Here is a 19,352-nt window from a genome sequence, read left to right as displayed (position 1 = left end):
ACGATATGAATGATCATGGGCAACTGGGAGAAGTGCATGAGGACTGGAGGAAAGCAAATGCCACTGCTGTCTTTAAAAAAGCAAGAAGGAAGGCCCCTGGAACTACAGGCCTGTCAGCCTTACCTTGATCCCTGGGGCGGCGATGAAGCAGCTAATCATGAGAACCATTTCCAGCCACATGAAGGACAAGAAAGCCATCAGGAGTAGTGAGCATGGCTTCACCAAGGGGAAGGTATGCTTGACCAACTTGATAACCTTCTATAATAAAATGACTGGCTTGGTAGATGAGAGGAGAGCAATAGATATGGTCTACCTTGACTTCAGTAAGGCTTTTGGCACCGTCTCCCGTAAGATCCTCAAAGACAAGCTGTTGGTGAGACAGTGAGGTCAATTAAAAACTAACTGGGGGCCACCTGGCTGGAGAGACGCTCTGCAGAAAAGACTTGGGTGTCCTGAGGGATGCCAGGTTGAACATGAGCCAGCAGTGGGCCCTTGCAGCAAAGATGGCAAACGGTAGCCTGGGCTACATTAGGCAAAGTATTGCCAGCAGGTCAAGGGAGGTGATCCTTCCCCTCTACTCAGCACCTGGAGAGTTGTGTCCAGCTCTGGGCTCCCCAGTACAAAAGAGATATGGACATACTGGAGAGAGTCCAATGAAGGACCACTGAGATGATGAAGGGACTGGAGAATCTCTCCTGTGAGGAAAGGCTGAAGGAGCTAGGACTGTTCAGCCTGGGCCTGTTCAGCCTGGAGAAGAGAAGGCTTGAGGCCAGATCTTATTCATGTATATAGATACCTCAAGGGAGGGAGCAACAAGGACAGAGCCAGGACGAGAGGCCATGGACACACACTGAAACCCAGGAGGCTCCCTTGGAACATCAGGAAACACTTTTTACTGTGAGGGTGACTGAGCACTGGCACAGGTTGCCCAGGGAGTTTGTGGAGTCTCCATCCTTAGTGATCTTCAAAAGCCATCTGAACATGGTCCTGGGCAACTCTAGGTGGCCCTGCTTGAGCAGGGGGCTTGGACCAGATGACCTCCAGAGGTCCCTTCCAACCTCAAACATTCAGTGATTCTGCACAGCTACCAGCAAGAAGAACAGAAGTTCTAGCCTTATTTCACGTCTAGCTGACTGAAAACCTTCTGACCATCAATGGTTATGTCTCTTGGCTTAATTTTAAGCATGCACTGAAATATTTTGCTTGAACAGGCACTTGATTTCACAGCTTGGCCACTGCAGCTGCACTGCTTTGTTGCCAGGCCTCCAAATTACTAGATACTCGCCTCTGATAGAAATTAAGGAAAACTGGACACCCAAATATTTTTGTGGATGAACTTAAATGCCTCTGATCAGTGTCAGGGCAGCCATTTTGCACCTCCCTTGTGAAAAGGGAATGAAAATCACAGTTACTGTGAAACCCGGAAAGTGCTTTGAGATCCGCAGATAAAACCACACCCTATTGTTCATTATTGTTACAATTATTAAGCACTCTAATATTCCCACTCTATAATTATTATCCACTTTTCTTCCTACTGACTCAAAGCCTTCTGTAGCTGTGCATTTGGGAATTTCACACCACACCAATCATTTTGCTTTTAGAAATTTCTTTTTTTTTTTTTTTCACTCCGGTTTTTAAATAATGATCAGTACAGTACAAAGCTTAAAATATTGTCAATGTTTTCAACAATACAAAGTCAGTAGATGGGATCTGGGGAAGGGAGGGCTAGTATGTAACACTCATACCCTCCCGTTTCCCAAGGACAAAATACAAACTCTATCGTACTTATGTTTAGTAACAAACAGTGCTTAAAAATAATCTTGTCAGTAAAAGATGTAAATTGCAAGGCACATGAGGAACCCGTCCTTGCCTTGTTACGCAAATCATTAGGCATAAATACACGTTTAAGGCACCTCTCTCCATCCTCCCCTTCTGCTCCGTACGCCAAGCAAATCCTGTGAGTGGGTATCAGCTGTTAAGGGCAACCATGGACTGGCAGACAGCAAAGAGGCTGCCCCTGAGCCTCAGGTTCCTTCAGGATGAATCCCAAAAAGGAATAGCATAAGGCACGTTGGGATGAATTCTCAGGAGTTGTCCTGTGCAGATCCAGGTTGCAAGATTTGCAAAAATACTACGTCAGGACCAGATATTCCTGGGGGAGAGGGTTAGGACCTCTGTCCTTTCAGCATCTTGGATGTGCTCAACCTTTGGTGGTCAGCTCTTCACCAATCCCTGCCACTGGTACACCCCTCCCAAGCCGTGCCTCCTTAGAGGAATGCTAGGATGGAAGGAGGCGTGCTCCAAGCAGTGAGCCCAAGGAGAAGGCCCTGAGAGGCCCTCGGACACGCTGAGCATTTATCACAGTGGCACTTTTACTGTCAGGACCCAGCCCTGGTCTCCCCTAGATCAAAGGCAGGGCTTTCAGGAGGGCATTGGCAGCCACTTCCCAGTCCCGGCCTGGCTGAGGTGCAGCAGACTGCATAGTATGTGGAGTCTGCCCAGGTAGGCAGCCAGATGCATAAGGCACAAGGATGAAGTGCAGGGATGAGGGAAAGAAATCAGCTGGTTGGAGGAAGAGGAGGAGGATGGAGTCAGGAATGAAGGAATCTCCAGTGTTGTTGAGCCCCTTGTGACACAAGGGTGCATCCTCACAGCAGCAGCAATCTGTATTGAATTTCCCTGCTAAATCAACCCATCATAATAACCAGGAGGTCAGCTCCAGGTCTGAGTGCAGGGCCACATGGGGACATGAGCAGCTTCACCTGAGGGGTAACATGAGAATATGGAAAAACACCACCACTGTCACACAATTGCTCCAGAAGGAGAAGTTTCACTTCTGCTGGACCAGGGAGGAGAGCACATATGACCAGAAATACCTCGAAGAGCCATGTGGGCACCTCCTGTCCCTGTCCCTGGACTAGACAGCATTACTGTACTCATCCTCCTTTGACAAGGAAAGGACATGTAATCTATTTTCAAACCCTTAAAGAAGGAAATGCCTGGGTGATCCCTTCCTTTGGTACCAGTATAACTGTGGGTAGCAGCAGAGCACGGTTTGCTATTAGCAGCAATGCCCACTCCCTCTCAGTTTTAGCCCAGAAGGGAGCTCTGGACCAGCCTGGTTTACGCCCCATCCTGCACAGGCGCCCATTAATACTGTCCAGCCAGATCCACACTCAGTGGCTTATTCTGCTTTACCTACCACAAAAGCAAGGCAAATTAAGCTGTGAGAAAACAACTGCTCTCACTGGAAGTCCTTCCCCAAACTGGGATGAGACCCACAAGCAAAGCCACAGAGACCGTGGAGGGAGCAGCTAAGTTAGTTGAGCAACCAGCTGCTGTGCAAGGAGGAACTGCTGCTGGCCTCTGCTCCGGCCCTTCCCTGCAGGCAGCAGGTGAAATGCCTGAGAGTTAAAACCAGCAGGTAATTACTGACATTTTTTTTCAGTAGGACTGGTTTTCTGCTGGTCCATTCCCAGCACTGGCTTGCTCTGTGGTCAGATGAAGTTCTGTGCAAGGGAAGGGAAATGTTGAGGTGTGAGTGGGACCATCCCCACTTGCCATTCCCCCGAGGCAAATTTACTGTTAGGTCAGCATGGCTGTACTGTCAAAATACACCATAGGAAATGAAGTAATTAATTTCTAAGCTGGACTGGATGTAAACCAGGAGGGCTAGAGCAATGGGAAAGGGTGGACTAGATGACCTCCTGAAAGCTTTTCTATGGTTTCTTCTCCTGCATTCAAAACTTACTCCCTCCCACTTTGTATTTAATTTGTTGATAGCGCCATGAGCTTCAAATTTGTCCACAAAACATAGGACACAGCAAAGCACCTATTAAAAGATCTGTTTTCAGAGACACTGTTGCCTGGCCCAGCTTGCTCCTTTATCAGCATAGCACAGCACTATCATTTAGGCTAATCTTGACCCAACTAGGAGGCTCTGCAGATATAAAAGCCAAAGGCAAGGCCTTTCTGGATAATAAATCATGCACGCACACACATACACAAACGCACACACATCTCAATAGTTAAAAACACATCAAGTGCAGAAATCAGTGCTTCTCATGACAAATCATATCCCAACCCTAAACCCTGCCTGCTCAGAACCAGCAATCATAATTCATTTGCCTGCCCTTGGATTCAGTGAGACAAATCTGTGGCTGGAATAAATCCCATGGCTTCCTTGCTTTCAGCAAAGACTCGCACCCCCTAGGATGCCTTGCCAGATACCAAGGCATTTGAGGTGGCAGGTCTTGCATAGTGTATAGCTGGGAGGAGCCATGCCAGGGTTTACTATGGAAAGCAAGTGGGTCAAGTGGAATGTGTCTAGGCTGCATGGGACCGCAGCTCTGCATCGGCTCTGAGCGTCCTGTCCTGCAGGTGCTGCCAACTTCAGTGCAGCAGTGTGGCTCCCTATCTGATATTCCCCCCTAAGCAAGCACAGAAGAGACTCATCTAGTGGGGGACACAGTAAACCAACCGTTTCTACACCTTGGATAGGACTGACCCATGGACATTAAGTGTCCCTGACCACTATCTTTGCTATTCCACACAGGAATCACCAAGTCTCAAGGACAAACCTGCCCCAAGGTTGCACAGGACCCTAACACTGTCACCCTGCTCCTGCCTTTTGCTGTTCTACCTTCATCTAGTGCCAATAAAAACATGCCAGATTCACAACCCCATTGGTCAGAGAAAAGCAACCCTGCAGCTTCGAGGTCAGCTTTCCCACAAGGCCCACCAAGGACTGCCCGGTGTTCTGAAACACACCATTAAGAGGGGAATAATGACCACTTCACTCTCATACCCTTTTGGCCATGACCACAGTAGGGCTGTTGGAGGCCTAGGGCACAGAGCCCTGTCAGACAGGTCACACCCAAGTTACTCTACACTGCATGGACAGCGTTGCAGCTCAGTCAGACTCCCTAGACAGGTGACAGAGTCTATGGAGGAATGCATGAACCTGTCACAGAGGCAGCCAAAATGATGTGCCCAGCATCAAAAGCATCTCCCCTCCGGGGGCTGACACCCTGAATGCTGATGGCCTTAGGGGTGTTGAACCTCTGCCACTGCTACTGAGGAAGACTCAAAACCATCTCCAACCTGACCCAGGCCCAGCTGCTCAAAGGCAACTAAGCACTTAAAATGGAAGTAAGGAGCCTTTGAAGACCTGTCTTGTAGGCCACCAAACAGCCATCAGCACTGCCACTACCTTAAGTCAAATTCTAACTGCTAAGAAAGACCCCATGTCCTGATAGTAATCCTTGGGACAGCTTAACTCCTTGTTTTTTATAAGCAGCTCCCCTGCAGATGGTGCAGTCATACAGAAAGAGAAGATGGAGTTGACCTGACATCTCCACCTGTGCTGGACCCACACTAGTCACCGGCAGACACTGGGCTCAGATTCAGACCCAGTTCGTCCTAGAGGACCCCCAGGTCAAGCCTAAGCCTCCAAACATGCTTTGCCAAAGCCACCTCAGCAACCTGGCATTGAGACAAGGGGACCTTAGAGAGAATCTGACTTAGCCCAGCTGGAGCAGGAAAAGGATTATACCAGCCACTGTACCACACATGTCCTTGCAGCTGATCCCTAGAAATGTAGACTCCTCCTGACACCGTGCTACTGCCTTTGCTAGCGGCAGGTCTCCCACAGGTAGCAGAGATGGCAAAACCCAGAGAGGTCATCACATCCAGCCGTGGTCCTCACAGTGTGTTCTCCGCTGTGTGGTGAGCCCTGGCAGACCCTTCTACAGTCTCACAGCCTTCAGGCTGCCCTCCCTGACATTCAGCAAGATATCGCCCACAGGTTTACCAGAATGAACAAGAAACCTCTGCCTGTTCCAGCATCCTTGGTTAAATGACTTGTTCTGGCTTAAAACACCCCACGTCCCCCTGGATGGCAGAAGGCAGTCCCTGCTGTGAAAATGCATCCAGCATGAAGTCTCCAGCCCTCCACCTGAGTCCAGGGTCCCAGTTAGTCACAGCATGTTAGGCAAATAAGCCAGTTATGTCTCTAATATGTTATGCCCCTTTTCTTGATTTTTCACCACCCTGGTGACATCATGCCCGTCATGTTCATGACTTTCAGGAGTCCTTTTTAGCCAGGCTGGCCTTGATCCTGCATCGCAGGATGTAAGCTGTGATGGCGCTACAAGCCACAAGGCCAAAAAAGGAGATGCAGGAGAGATACATGGAGAGAGGCCCATGTCTCTTCAGGAAAATCTCCTGCCTGTTCTTGTAATCCAGTAAAATGGCCTCCAGCTGTGACAGGGTGCAGATGGCCAGGAAGGTATGGAAGATCTGGTGGGCATGGCCAATGATATCACAGGAGCCTGGGAAGTACTTCTCAGGGACCGGGCAGGAGAAGAAATAAGCGCTGATGAGGAAAAACAGTATCTGGTACGTGTGGTACCAAGCAGCATCTTCCTCGCAGCCCCCCAGGTGACACACAACCACCCGGTGAGCGACGGGACTGATATCCAAGATGAATGCTAGCCCAGCTGGGATTACCTGGCACATCTTCCTCATGATGGGGTAAGGCCGTCGGTACCGATACTTCGCGTAGCAGCAGCCGGCACAAGACAGCCAGCCACAGAAAGCAGCTGCCGGCAGGAAGAAAAGCCAGAACTTGTCATACCAGGCTTGGTCGGAGCTGTAGTAGAAATGGGCCAGGGCGCTACCATACTGGTAGATGCTGACTCCGACGTAGTCCACGAAGTAGAAAGTGTAGTGGTACAGCTCCGATTTGGACTGCAGGAGGTGGGCCAAGAGGCTGCAGGTCAGGTAGGTGACAGAGGAGAGGACAAAGATGAGCAAAGGCAAGGACCACGCGTCCACGGGTAACTGCTCAGCCTCCACAAACGTCTTGAATCTCAGCAGCACAGCCAGCGCTGCCAGGAGGTGAGTCCACACGTTGACCACCTCGTTGTGCTTCTGGAAGAGGCTAAGGAAGTAGTACCGCCAGTCCTGGCCGGTGGGACGGTACCCGGTATGGATATACGGCTCACGGAAGAGCTGCGGCACCTCACACTCTTTGACGGTGCAAGGCATCTGGGGGAAGCCATCCTCCAGCAGCCTGGGGAGACGGCTGAGATGCTGCCTGCTGAGGGACAGCGTGCTGATCCGCTCCAGGATGGCTGTCATCTCACTGCGCGCGGCGGCTGCGAGCCGGGCTCTGGGGAACGTCCTCTTTGTGCCCTGCAGGGAGGGGAGAAGGAAGAAATGTTAACGGCGATGCATCGGAGAGAAGAGCGTGCTGCCACTCCTGGGTGGGATGAGACGCTGGCCCTGCTCTTGGGGGAAAGGGGCTTTTCTTGACCCGGCAGACCTAAATTCAGCATGGAGAAGGATGGCACAGCCCTGCCCCTGCAGTTCAGCCTATGTCAGATGGGCACAGCAATGTCAAAAGCCTGCCTTTCTTCCCCACTTCCTCGGACACTCAGCTTGGAGCATGTTTAGGAGTAGCCAGGAGCTACCAATAACGGGGTGCAAAAAGCAGTTAGATGTCAAGAAAGCACCTGATGATTTGCAGAGGGGATTTTTCACCCCTTTCCCCAGAATAAACTGCTCAGGGACAAAACTGGGGTGTAATTACTCATCAAAGGGATAACCTGCCTTTCTGTGCACCTAAGTGAAGAGGGTCCCAACCGAACTGTGGAGGTTGCAAATAAGCCCGGCTTCCCTGCCACACCGCTTGCACCTGGGTTGCACGCCTGGGGCTGCTGCAGGGTATGGCAGAGGGAGAAGGGGAGAAGTCCCGAACCTGCAGGCCTCGTCCCTCCACACGTAAGAAGCAGCAGGACTGGGAGGTAATGGAGAAATGAGGGGCCCCACATCAGAGCTGGCTACAGTTTGGGTATAGCATCGAAGCCTTGGGAGCATCCACGGAGCCATGCTGAGGGGCTGCCAGCCAAGACGTGCCTTGATGCTCAGAGCAGCCAAACCCCAGCACTGGGCACTCCTCTGCTCTGCTCCTTGGCAACCTGCAGAGTTGCTAAGCTCTGGCTGGAAAGATTCAGATTCAGGGCACAGCAGGATCCTAATGTCTGGAGACTACCTCACAGCAATGAATGAACTCCCAATACCCTCTGTTTCCCTTCCACCCTCGATATTTCTCTTCCCTGCTGGTGTTTATGCCCCACAAAAAAAGGAACTCATCGCACAGGTGCCCATGCTTGAACTGAAATCGATGCTGATGGAGCCCCACCAGGGCTGTGGTTACCCCTGTGCCACCAACACACATATCTGCAGGAGCGGAGCCTGCCTCCAAAGTTTATATGCACCCAACCAGAGCTGCAGAGCATGGAGATAATAATAAAATAAGTAAATGCAAATGAGTATTTTGCCTGAGTGTGAGAAACCGCTATTTTTATTCTGTTGTATCAGATACCAGCTGCTGCCAGAGGTGAGACAGAGGAATAGTGTGCATGGGCACATGACAGGAGACCCACGCTAGGCTGGAGATGCAGAGGATGTGAAGGTGTTAAACACGGAGGGAGAGTGAGAGCAGAGAGATGGGACATGTCACAGTCCCAGGGCAAGACAGCACAGAGAGCAAAGTGAGAGCAGACTCTGAACCAGACTGCAAGTCCCACTTCCTCTCACAACCCAAAGCCTCTGATCACAGACAAAATATTTTCACGCTGCTTCCGTATTCTAGCAGATGGGAGGTGTCAAAATGAAGTTATGTTTTCCAGCCAATTCTCTCTCTCCCTGCGCTTTCCAGGCTTTCTTAGCACCTCGCAGGGCTGGGTTTTTTTCTTCCCCTTGTTTGCCAAAGGGGAATCTGGCTGCTGAGTTTGATGGGGCTGCCTTAGCCACACAAGGCAGAAGGGAACACGGTCCCTGCAAATGGTATTTGAGTTTCACAGATGCGTAAGACCGAAGATAGCACCCTTGCTGGGGGAGTTTGATGTTGTGCAGTTCACAAAGACTCTGTTTCTCTCCTAAGGGTCTGCGGGGTCCAGATCTGTGATGGGGACAGACAGTTCATTCAGCAGCTTGTGTATTCCTATGGGGACATATGCCAAAATTCAAGGAGGCAAGGCAAATTTTGATTCTAGGGCACTCCTATGAGGGGATGGTGTGAAAAAGGGACAACACTTCCTCTGCCCAATTCTAGTGTACAGCCAGTCCATTCTGGCTCCTTGTAGGTGATAGAGAAAGAAAGGCTCATTCATCCGATTTACTCGAGACCTCAAGCTTCAGGATAAGGCAAAGTCCAAGCAAAAAGAGCATCCATGACTATGCAGCACTGTAGTCCTCACCCTCTATTGCCCTATACCTCCTTTGGATGAGCTGGCCAGAACTTGGCTGGAGCCTGAGCACGTTGGGGTGGGAAAGAGAAGGAGGTCTTATGGATGTGCCTGCACTACGGCAGTGTTTGATTTCCTGGTCTAGATGCACAGACAAGAGCTCCCTCCCCACACTGGCTGCGTCTCCTTCATTGCTGCACCAAGACATCTGCTGTCTCCAGCTGATGATCTCCAGGCCTCAGGCAAAGGTTTTGCCCTCTGCAGAGGTGTAAGTACAGACTCTGAAGCGCTCTGTGTGTCCTAAGAGCCCCTGCCCTGTCCATTACCCTGCCATAATGTGTTTTACGCCTCTCCCAGCATTTGCTCTGAAACAACCCAAGCAAGAGTGCTTGGATCCATGCTCACCATCTCCCAGCTTCCCTTTAACTAAGTGTGGTCCAGGATTTGGGCCCACTACAGCAGGCTGAATCTTCGTCCCAATTCATCCCAGCAGGATGCTGGAAAACCTTCCAAAAAGCTATTTAGGCACTGACGTTAGAGACGAGGAGCACGGTGGCAAGGTACGAGGAGAAAGGGCGTGCTGAAGCTCCCCACCTCTCGGAGGACACAGACTAATGCTAGTGTGAACCCCAGGACATCGGGAACTGAAAACCAGCTCAGACACGGCACAGACCGGGCAGGTGAGCTGCACAGGAGCAGGGTCGGAAGCGCTCATCTCCTGCGGAGAGGCAGCAACATGGTGAAACCTGCCCGTATAGAGCAAAGACACCGAGAAGATGCACAGGAAGACGGCAACAAGGCCTGGGCGTACGGATGCATGCCAATGTGAGGGGCACATCGCCCCTTCCACCGTCCGTGGCCTGCCTGCTTTGCATGCTGACAAGGATACGAGAAACAGGCAGCTTCTGTACCAGGCACAGGCTGGCTCCGGCTTGCACGGTGCGTGCTGGAGCCAGGATTTTGCCACGGTCTCTCATCCTGAGAGCTCAGCGTACACAGCAAGCACTGCCTTTGCGCAGAGCTAGGGAGAGGTTAGACGCTGCAGATCCCCCTGACAGCAGCAGACAGAAGAGATTCTTCCAGGCAGGGTTTCGTAGCTGGAAAATGCCAGTTTTTAATGGGCTGAGGGAGGGTCAGAGATTTTCAAAATAATAGCCAAAAAATCACAAGAAACATATCTGATATTCAGATAAAAAGTGCTAAATCAGGAACCTGGTAGACCGCTTATTTTAAATCAAACTTGTGACATTAACGAGTGAGAACAAGTTGGCAATTTCCAGCAATCATGTGATGGACAAAACGATGAGGAATTAATGTTAGGAAAGAGAGAGAAAGGGGAAAAAAAAAAAACCAGCCAACCCACCCAACCCAGAAACCCAAGGTCAGCACTGGCTGTTTCACTTTCACAGAGCCCCTATTCTTTTCCCTTCACGGGGGCGTACGAGCGGCTGAAAGCCACATTCATTGGCAGGGCATCTCGTTGAGATTCTGTCCTCACCCCCCATCTCCGGGGGATTCAGTTATTTTGGCTGCTCCCAATTAACGGCAACCAAGTATCGTTTGTTCGGGGAGGGAGCTGCAAGGCGAGGAGGAGGGAGTGGATGATGGCCAGGCTGTATCATTACAGCACAATAAGAACCGCGGCACAGGAGGAGAATGATCCCGTTCCCATTTTCCTCTCCCTTTTGAAGAGAGTAATTGGAAACCCGAGCTTTTCCCAGCTCTTTTGCTCTATGGTCACAGTCTGATGGAGGGGTTTGAATGAGAAAATTTCCTACAGAGTACGGCTGATTTTCCCACCGGTCTGGCCTCAGCGTCAACTGTCTGGGACTGAGCCTGTACCAATGTGATATATTTGCTTGCAGAATAGTATTCAGGCACCAGAGGTTAACACAGGCTTCCAGAAAGGCAGTAATTCCTGGTAAACAAAGCAGAGAGGACTGGGGAACTCAACTGTGGGGAAGTCTTTAGTAAATGCATTGCATTTAAAAAGTGATTGTGGATATCATGAAAATAACAGCAGTGATCGTGCAGCAGTGGGTCACAGGCCAGTTTTGAGAGCTGCAGGTGATTAATTTCTGAATTCCTTCTTTTCTGGGAGCTGAGCAAAAGTCCCTGGAGGGACTACATATCATTTTGAAGCCTGGGGTTTTATTCTGACCCCTTCCTACATGGGGTTAACTTTGGTGTCACAGCTCTTACAGCACCAGGATGGCAGATACCAGCTCAGCTGGACTCTCCAGGGCTGGGAGAGGTTGCACCAAGGCTGTACCCAGCTCGGATGCGGTGGGTAAGCCCCATCCCACAGCCTGCTGCCTGCAAGCTGGTCCCACCTGAGCACAAACATCTCATCCTATAACTAAAGCACTTGCAGAGGGCTTGGGGCAAACTTTGAGAGACCATCCTGGGAGCGTGGTGTCAGCTCCTCCATCCCATTCTGCCTGGTGTTTTGGAAAGGCTCCACCAGAGATGAGAAACTAAGAGACCACGGACCAGCTCATAGCAGCAATTCCTGCAAGCTCTTGGCATTGTCTGCTTCCTTCTCCTGCCATACAGTTCGGCGCTAGCCTTCCTCCTAACTGTGACAGACGCACATCCCCTCTGCAGGGAGCTACTGGGACTTACATGGGTGTCACAGAGGCCAGAAAATGGAAGAGGTGGCATTTGGTGGTTTGTGCCAGGGACAAGCCCTGCCCGAGCAGGCAGCAGGGTATGAAAGACTGATCTACACTCCAGCATCGGAGAAGAGGAAATCCCCACAACCAGAGAGGGGCCAGGTGCTCGGGACTTCTGTAAGCTAGGCTTACACCTCCCCAGCTATTAAATGGGGATACCAATCCTCATCTGCCCGATGAGGACTAGATATTGTGCTCTTAATGCACTGCTGGAAGGCACCAGGGAGTGCTGGGACTACTTAACAGTGCATCGCACGGAATATTTTATTTCCCTCAGCACACTTACGTACCTGGTTACATCTACATCAGCCCAATGTGTGTATTACAAGTGCTCATCCAGCAGGGACTCTGCATGGGTTAGGATGCTCTGGAAGGTAAAAAGTGATGTGGTTTACTGGAGACCTTGAAGGCCAAGCCTGGAAATAACCTAAGGAAAAGGGTCAAAGCAACCTTGTGAAAAATTTCAGGTAAGAGGAAATGGCTCAAGTTCTACCTTTCTGAACACACATATACACACACAGAGCGCGTAGCTGAAGCAGGGTTTGTCCAAGCATGTATTAATCAGGAAACGAACGTCTTGTGATGCTGGGAGATCAGCCATTAGAGCTGGCAGGAGATGGCAGGATCCCCCACGGAAGCCATGGCAGTGTCAGCTCCCCCACGATTTCTGGCCTGGAAGCAAGCCGGGCCCGCAGCCAGCTCAGCCGTGCTGAGCAGCAAGTGCCTCTTGACATGGGTTCGGCGTTGCCTGCGCGTTGGGACGGGTCCAGGGGATGAGAGCAGTGGAGCCAGCGTGATGAACGCCGTGCTTGGAGGGGACAGAGCAAAACAAAGCTGCTGGCAAATACCATGCCCCTGAAGCAAAGCTGAGGGGGTCCACGGCATCCCCCCAAGGAGGGGGAGCCCCCGAGTTCCTGCGGTGTTTTGGGAGAGCAAAGCGGGGCAGTGGATTCAGACTTTGGATTCAAAGTTAGGAAATAGAACACTTGATGAGGTTGTTGGCTTCACTGCGATAGTCCAAACCTTGAGCCAGGCATCGTGTGCGGCAGGTCTGATTTTCACCGCGCTGAGTCCTCGGTTCCGCGATCAGCCAGGCTGGCTTGGCCGCTGCCGTGCTGCTACACCCTTGAAACGGGTGGCCACACATAAACTGTCCACCGTGCTAACTCCCAAACCACGCCAGGGAACGGTGTGGGTCACCACGGCACATTTCTGGTTTGCTGTGATAAACACAGCTGCAGTTTCTTCATGCCTAACCAGGGTTAAAGCTTGGTGATGCTACTGATAACACAGCCGATACGCTCTATGTGTGAAAAAAAGAAACCCATCTACCGCACTAGGTAGATGCAAAAATGTTAATATTTGTTATTTCTACTCATAGACTTGGCTGAGAGTTATCTCCTCTGGCAAATCCATCCCCCCCTTTGAAAAATTGCTCAAAATTGAAGTAATATTCTGCAGCTTTTCTTCCTGATCTCACTAAACCTTTGCTGTTTGCTCGTTCCAGATAGGCTCACCACCTTCTCTTCCCGCACACAATTAACACAGCCCCCATGCTTTGGGGCTCAGTTCCAGGTGGGTGTGAGACCCCTGGGCGGAGCACCCATGCTTACAGGCTTTGAGGACACCAGCAGTCAAACGAGACCAGAGCACGGTCCCCATCAGTGACCCGACACCGCCCAGTTGCTGAAGTGTTAGCGCATTCCTGGGCACGGTTTTGGTCCCGGTCACCCACACCGGTCCCCACCTGCTATACCCAGTCCTGCAGGGACCCCCGACAGTGTGGGACGACTAACCCGTTTCAGATGCCAATGCTGGAACTGTGCCAGAGAAATGCCTGGGACTTTCCCCCCCGCCACTGACCCAAAAACGAGCCTGGATTTGCTGCTGCTGCGTTCCGCTTTCACCTCCTACATTTCCTCTTGCAAGGTCTGTGGGATACAGCATCCTTCCCTTCCATCCCCGAGCAGCTGCGTGCCCACCCTGCGAGCATTTCTGCAGCTAGTTGCCTACATAAGAGGTCGCTGCCATGAGCCTCTCCTAAAGCCACAGGGCCACAACGCACCAATGGGACAAATCTTGGAGACGGGAACTCCTGCGAGCACAGGGAGAGCTCAACAAGCCAGCAAATCCCTCCCTGCTCAGATCTGTCGGCTGGTGGGACAACCCAGGAATCGTGTGCCTACGGGCAGAGCAACCAAACCAAACTGCCCTGCGCTGTTTGGGAATCCGGACCGTTGCCAAAAGATCTCGCAGAGCCTACGGGTTGAGGCTGCTTAGCTTTGCTGTTGTCCACAAAAGCCTGTTGCACAAAACCTTTTTTTTTTTTTTTTAAGGTTGCGGATTTTAGAGTCATTAGAAAAAAATGTATATAAATCATGCACACCACTGCTGCTGCGGGCAGAGAGCAGGCTGCTAGGGAGAGGCTGCAGCTCTGTGCCAACCCCCTGGAGCTGCTCAGCTCTCCTCTTCCCTACATTAAAAGTCTTTGTCCCCACCCGGAATCTCCTCCTATTTAACCCCGTGGCCTCTCCCAGAGAGCTTTGAGGTTTGCAGTGACCGCAGTGCTGCCCTTCCAGGGGGTTATGAAGCTCCAAGCAAGGACCAGGAGGACCCGATGACAGATTCCCCCCCAAAGAAGGGATGTGGGCTGTGCTGTAACCACATGCTTACATCCCTACTTGATCCCAAGGATCCACTGGGGAATAAAAAAAGCAACTGGGAGCAAGATTCCACTTGCTTACGCCTGAAGGCTGGAGGATATAAGGTATGGCCACATATGTACAGCCACAGACCAAACGTGCAGCCTCCAGGAGCCTTCCTGGGAATATATTCCTCTGGAGGAACTTCTATAGCATAAATGGATCCCGCAATTAAAAGGCCGATGGCCTGACCTCAGGAGTGGGGGTTATCACGTCCGCTAGCAGCTAAAAATTAAGCTGGTGCATGACTCAAGACGTGAAAGTAGCTGCAAGCACACGCACATGACCCGACGACGGCAGCTCCCCTGTCCTCAGCCTCTGCCAGCACGTTGCTCCTGCGTCCGGAGAGACGCGACCCTCTTCTTGGCCAGAGGCTCCGGCCGCACCTTCAGCGTAAATAAATAAAAGCAACACTGCCCGGAGAGGAGAAAATCCTGCAGCGAGCAGGGCTGTTAGCACATACCTCTACCAGCTGAGCGGGAGGATATGGGTAACGGCTTGTGGTTTGGCCCAACAAGCCCCTGGGCTTCTAGGAATTGTTTGCTACATGAATTGCCCCCTGACACGAAGGCAGGAGCACGGTCTGCTGGTATAATTCACAGCTGTCCATCCCCTCCCTGCCCCAGCAGAGAGCAAAAGGAGACTTCAGATCTGCTGGATTTCACTCCGGTGGAGCATTGTGTACGTGCTTCACTCTTTTTCATCACTTTTCATGACTTTACTCTTTTCCAACCACCTCTGCCAGGGTGGCATCGCAGCCATCCTCATCCTAACGCCCCACCCCGCCAATCCCCCCAACCACCCCCACCTCAAGCACACCGGAGCATTTCCCAGCTCTGAAGCGACGATCGCGCAGCATCCGACAACAAACGCTCGTCTTCATCCCGCGGTAAAAATCCCACGTGCTCCAGCCACAGCAGCCTGGGGATGAACCGGCGGAGCGGCGCAATCAAACGAGCATCAGGTGTGAGACCGCCGGGCCTGCGTACCCACCGCCGGTGGCATTTCCCACCCCAGCGCGGCTACCGGGAGGCTCCGTACCCAGTCCTGCTCATTCCAGAGACGAGTCAGTTTGAGCAGACGACTGTTAGATGTTCACCCAACCATATATATATATATATATAAAAATTTTAGCCGATGAAAAGACTGTCTGCAATTTCCCCACACACATACTAAAAAAAGTGAGATTCTCGTGGTGTTTTCAGGAAAAATCTACATGGGAAATTGGGGGAATACGACTAACAACCCCCGAAGCATCCTGGAGAAGACAAGCAAGGAATAACCAACCCTTCATCGACCCTTTCGAGGCACGTCAAGTGCAACAGGGCAGGTGGCAGCTCCAAAGCAAACACCAGGAGCTGGTTCTTCACCCACCTCACGGCTAAACTATGCGTCTCCTTGTCGCGGCCTCCGGAACGCCCCGGGGGTCAAAGTCACGCAAAGACAATCCACCCACGGCTATTAAACACGCAGGAAAACCGATGCCCACCTCTCTCCTCCACGCAGCCGCTAAGATACAGGTCGCGGGGGGAGATTTATGGCGAAAGTAGGTTTGTTCCCACGCACTCCCCCCCTCCTCCGGCTCTCCCGCAGCGCCCACGGGGCCGCAGGACCGACCCCGGCTGTGCGTGGGAGGGCGGGAAAATCCCGCATCCCCCTGCTCCTCCGTATCCACGCGTGTTTTACCCGTGCGGGGGACCCTCCCGGAGGGTGGCCTCAAGCGCTGGGGTGTTCCCCGGTCCAGCGGCCCCGGCGTGCCCCAGCTCCCCCCCCCCCCCCCCCGCGGGGAAGGATGCTGGGGATGCGGCGGGGCGGGCGCGGCGCAGGGACCTGCCGTACCCACGCGGGGACGCCGGAGCTTCACCGGGGGATGATCAGCCCTTCCCGGGACCCGCGGCGGGGTGTCCCCGCGGGAGAGGGGGTGCCCACGGGGAGGGGACCGGCGGCCGCGGCCGCACTCACCGCCCGCGATCTCCCGCCGCCGCCGCCGAGTCCCGCCGCCGCCTCCGGCAGCGCCGCCGCCGCCGGGCGCCCCCGCGCATGCGCGCCCCGCCCCGGGGTGGCCCCGCGGCCTGAGCCGAGCCGAGCTGAGCCGAGCCTAGGCGAGCCGAGCCTCAGCTGGGTTTAGGGAAAAAGCGGGGTTTAAACTCGCGGGCGCGCCCACGCTCTGTCACTCCGGGTGGTGGCTGAGGAGCAGCTGAGGGGGAGCGAGGAGCTCAAGGGGAGACACCGGGGGAGGGAGAGAAAGTCACGGTTGGGTGGGACGGGACCTCCAGAGGTGACCTGGGCCACCCCCACCCCCACTCAGACAGGGCCACCCAGAGCCAGTTGCCCAGGAGCATGCTCAAATGGGTTTTGAAGATCTCCAAGGACAGAGATCTCAAGGACGGAGATTATACCTTCAAACTGGAAAAGAGAGAACCAGAGGTCGTGGGCACACACTGAAACACAGGAGGTTCCTCAGAACATCAGGAAACACTTTTTACTGTGAGGGTGACCGAGCACTGGCACAGGTTGCTCAGGGAAGTTGTGGAGTCTCCATCCTTGGTGATCTTCAAAAGCCATCTGGACGTGGTCCTGGGCAGCCAGCTCTCAGTGGTCCTGCTTGAGCAGGGGGCTTGGACCAGATGACCTCCAGAGGTCCCTTCCAGCCCCTACACTGTGCGATTCTGAGCCGAGGAGTTGCCCGATGCAGCAGAGAGGCCAGGGAGGGCTGTGCACAGCGGTGGGTGCTGAGTGCCGGAGCTCAATGTTGCCAGCTGTGACTGTTAGGACAGTGGTATCAAAAAAATTCCTAGTCCTGAGAGCTGTTTCTATGCTGTCCCCAAGTTGGCCATAGGAGAGGTAAAAATGAGGGAAATAGGAGGAAAAATAAAAGTGCTGCTGCTGACTGCCCAGTTCCTGGGCTCCCATTTGGGGCAAAATGCCTGATTTTGTTGCTGCAGACGTGCAAGCATGGAGGAAAGGATGATTTTCCCTAGGATTTGCAGCCTAAAGACAGTATGGCCTTGAGCCAACCACCGGGGCAGCGAGGTTTAGACCGTAAAAACAGCACCAAAATCTTTGGGCTCCAGAAAAGATAAATTTGTACCCAAATGGCTGTTCAGGAGCCGTCTCTGGGCCCTTGAACTAAGCCTGGGAAATGCCTGGGAAAAGCTTATACAGCCTAGTCCAAACTGCGCCCAAACCATGGCAATTGGTTCAGCCATAAAGCCCCAGGAGTGGGTTAATTTATGAGTGTGGAGTACCCGTTTCCCCTCTCCCATCTCTGCGTCAGCTTGTTTATGCGTGTTTCGCTTCTCCAGCCTGTCAGCACTGTTACTTTTTCATGGGTTTATGAGGGAAGCAGAAGGACCGCTCGTTCTGCAGGGAGAGGATCGCAGGAGAGGCAGGCCAGGAATGGGACTTTCTGGCCCCGATAAGATCACTCCAGCCTGGGTGAAGCCCCGGCACATCCCAGCACCCACCCGCCAGCACGCAGGACAGCCAGCGCTCCCGCAGCGGGGACCTGTACATCGGGAAACCTCCGGGGTGAAGAAGCTGGGCATGGGACCTCCATTTTCCCCTGTTATCTCGCTCAGGGATGTGGATGGGATATGATCAGCTCCCAACCCCCTGAGTGACATCTTGCACTCCTTTTCCACCCCTCTGAGACATCTCCCCCTGTAAAACCCATAGTACTGCTTCCTCACCCTCCTCCATGCCTCAGGTCCTCAGGGATGCTCGGTGGCTGGGAGATGGAGGTCAGGGCATGGCTTTTCCTCTTCCACCCATCTTCCCATCATTGCTTTTGTGGGAGAAGTGGGAACACTCAGCTGAGTGCTAGTGATGGCCACGGCAAGGCTGGCGGCGAGGTGGGAAAGACAAATACAACCCAAGTAGAAGGGGATGGTGGGGAGGGACATCCCTGCTGCAACGCGCACATTGCAGCACTGCTGGGTCGCCTGCCCTTCTGGTTTGCTCTGAAGAGAGGTTTTTCCTGCATTTATCTTCATGGCATGCCCCGGAACAGACTTGAGAAAGGCAAAGGGCAGCTCTGTGCGGGGTAACTCCTCTCCTGGGTGGGTGCTGACGGGTTGTTTCGCATGCCAAGCTTAGTGGATGCTGCACAGTGACACCTTTTTGATTGCTGACTCCTGCTCTCAGGTGAGCTGTACCTGCCAAGCCATGCTCTGTACTTCATTTCAGAGTCACCGTGCTGTGCTGCAGTCCCTGTTACTCCCTATCTTTGACACTTTACACCCTGAAATGAATCACCCAGTTCCGTTCAAGGCGTGACCCAGGTGTGGTTGGGTTTGCCCAGGAGATTGTTCCCAGCAGGCAGTTAACACTAGGTTGTACCAGGTTCCCTACCCTTTACAGTCACCTCATACAATGAAGCAGGCTGTGCGCCCTCAAACATATCTTGCACAGCTTAATTCCGCACCTAAATATACATTAGAGTGTCACAGAATCACAGAATGGTTTGGGTTGGAAGGGACCTTTAGAGGGCATCCAGTCCAACCCCCTGCCATGAGCAGGGTCACCTTCAACTAGATCAGGTTGCTCAGAGCCCTGTCCAGCCTGACCTTGAATGTTCCCAGGGATGTGGCATCGACCACCTCTCGGGGCAACCTGGGCCAGGGTCTCACCACCCTCACCATGAAAAATATTTTTCCTTATATCCAGTCTAAATCTGCCCTCCTTTAGTTTAAAACCGTCACCCCCTGTCCTGTCACAAC

The 19,352-nt window shown here is 52.7% G+C and overlaps 1 protein-coding gene across 2 annotated transcripts; it reads right to left on the bottom strand.

Annotated features, from left to right (window-relative positions):
• Positions 1-1,658: 1,658 nt before the first annotated feature.
• On the bottom strand, positions 1,659-16,686 carry PAQR8 (progestin and adipoQ receptor family member 8). Of its 2 annotated transcripts, none has more exons than XM_064448241.1 (2): positions 16,594-16,686; positions 1,659-7,197 (listed from the first exon to the last, which is right to left on the bottom strand). In XM_064448241.1, exon 2 carries the CDS (start codon positions 7,141-7,143, stop codon positions 6,085-6,087), a length of 1,059 nt encoding a protein of 352 aa, XP_064304311.1. In that variant the 5' UTR covers positions 7,144-7,197; positions 16,594-16,686; the 3' UTR covers positions 1,659-6,084. The 2 variants fall into 2 exon arrangements, with proteins under 2 accessions (XP_064304311.1, XP_064304310.1); XM_064448240.1 differs by having other exon boundaries at positions 16,471-16,602.
• Positions 16,687-19,352: the final 2,666 nt, after the last annotated feature.

This window comes from Phalacrocorax carbo, chromosome 3 (assembly GCF_963921805.1).
Source record: "Phalacrocorax carbo chromosome 3, bPhaCar2.1, whole genome shotgun sequence".
NCBI lineage: Eukaryota > Metazoa > Chordata > Aves > Suliformes > Phalacrocoracidae > Phalacrocorax > Phalacrocorax carbo.
This window is presented reverse-complemented; position numbering and strand designations above follow the sequence as displayed.

What these genes read in the sequence shown, in the direction of transcription:
- PAQR8 (XM_064448241.1), bottom strand. Translation starts at nt 7,143, where the DNA reads ATGACAGCCATCCTGGAGCGGATCAGCACGCTGTCCCTCAGCAGGCAG.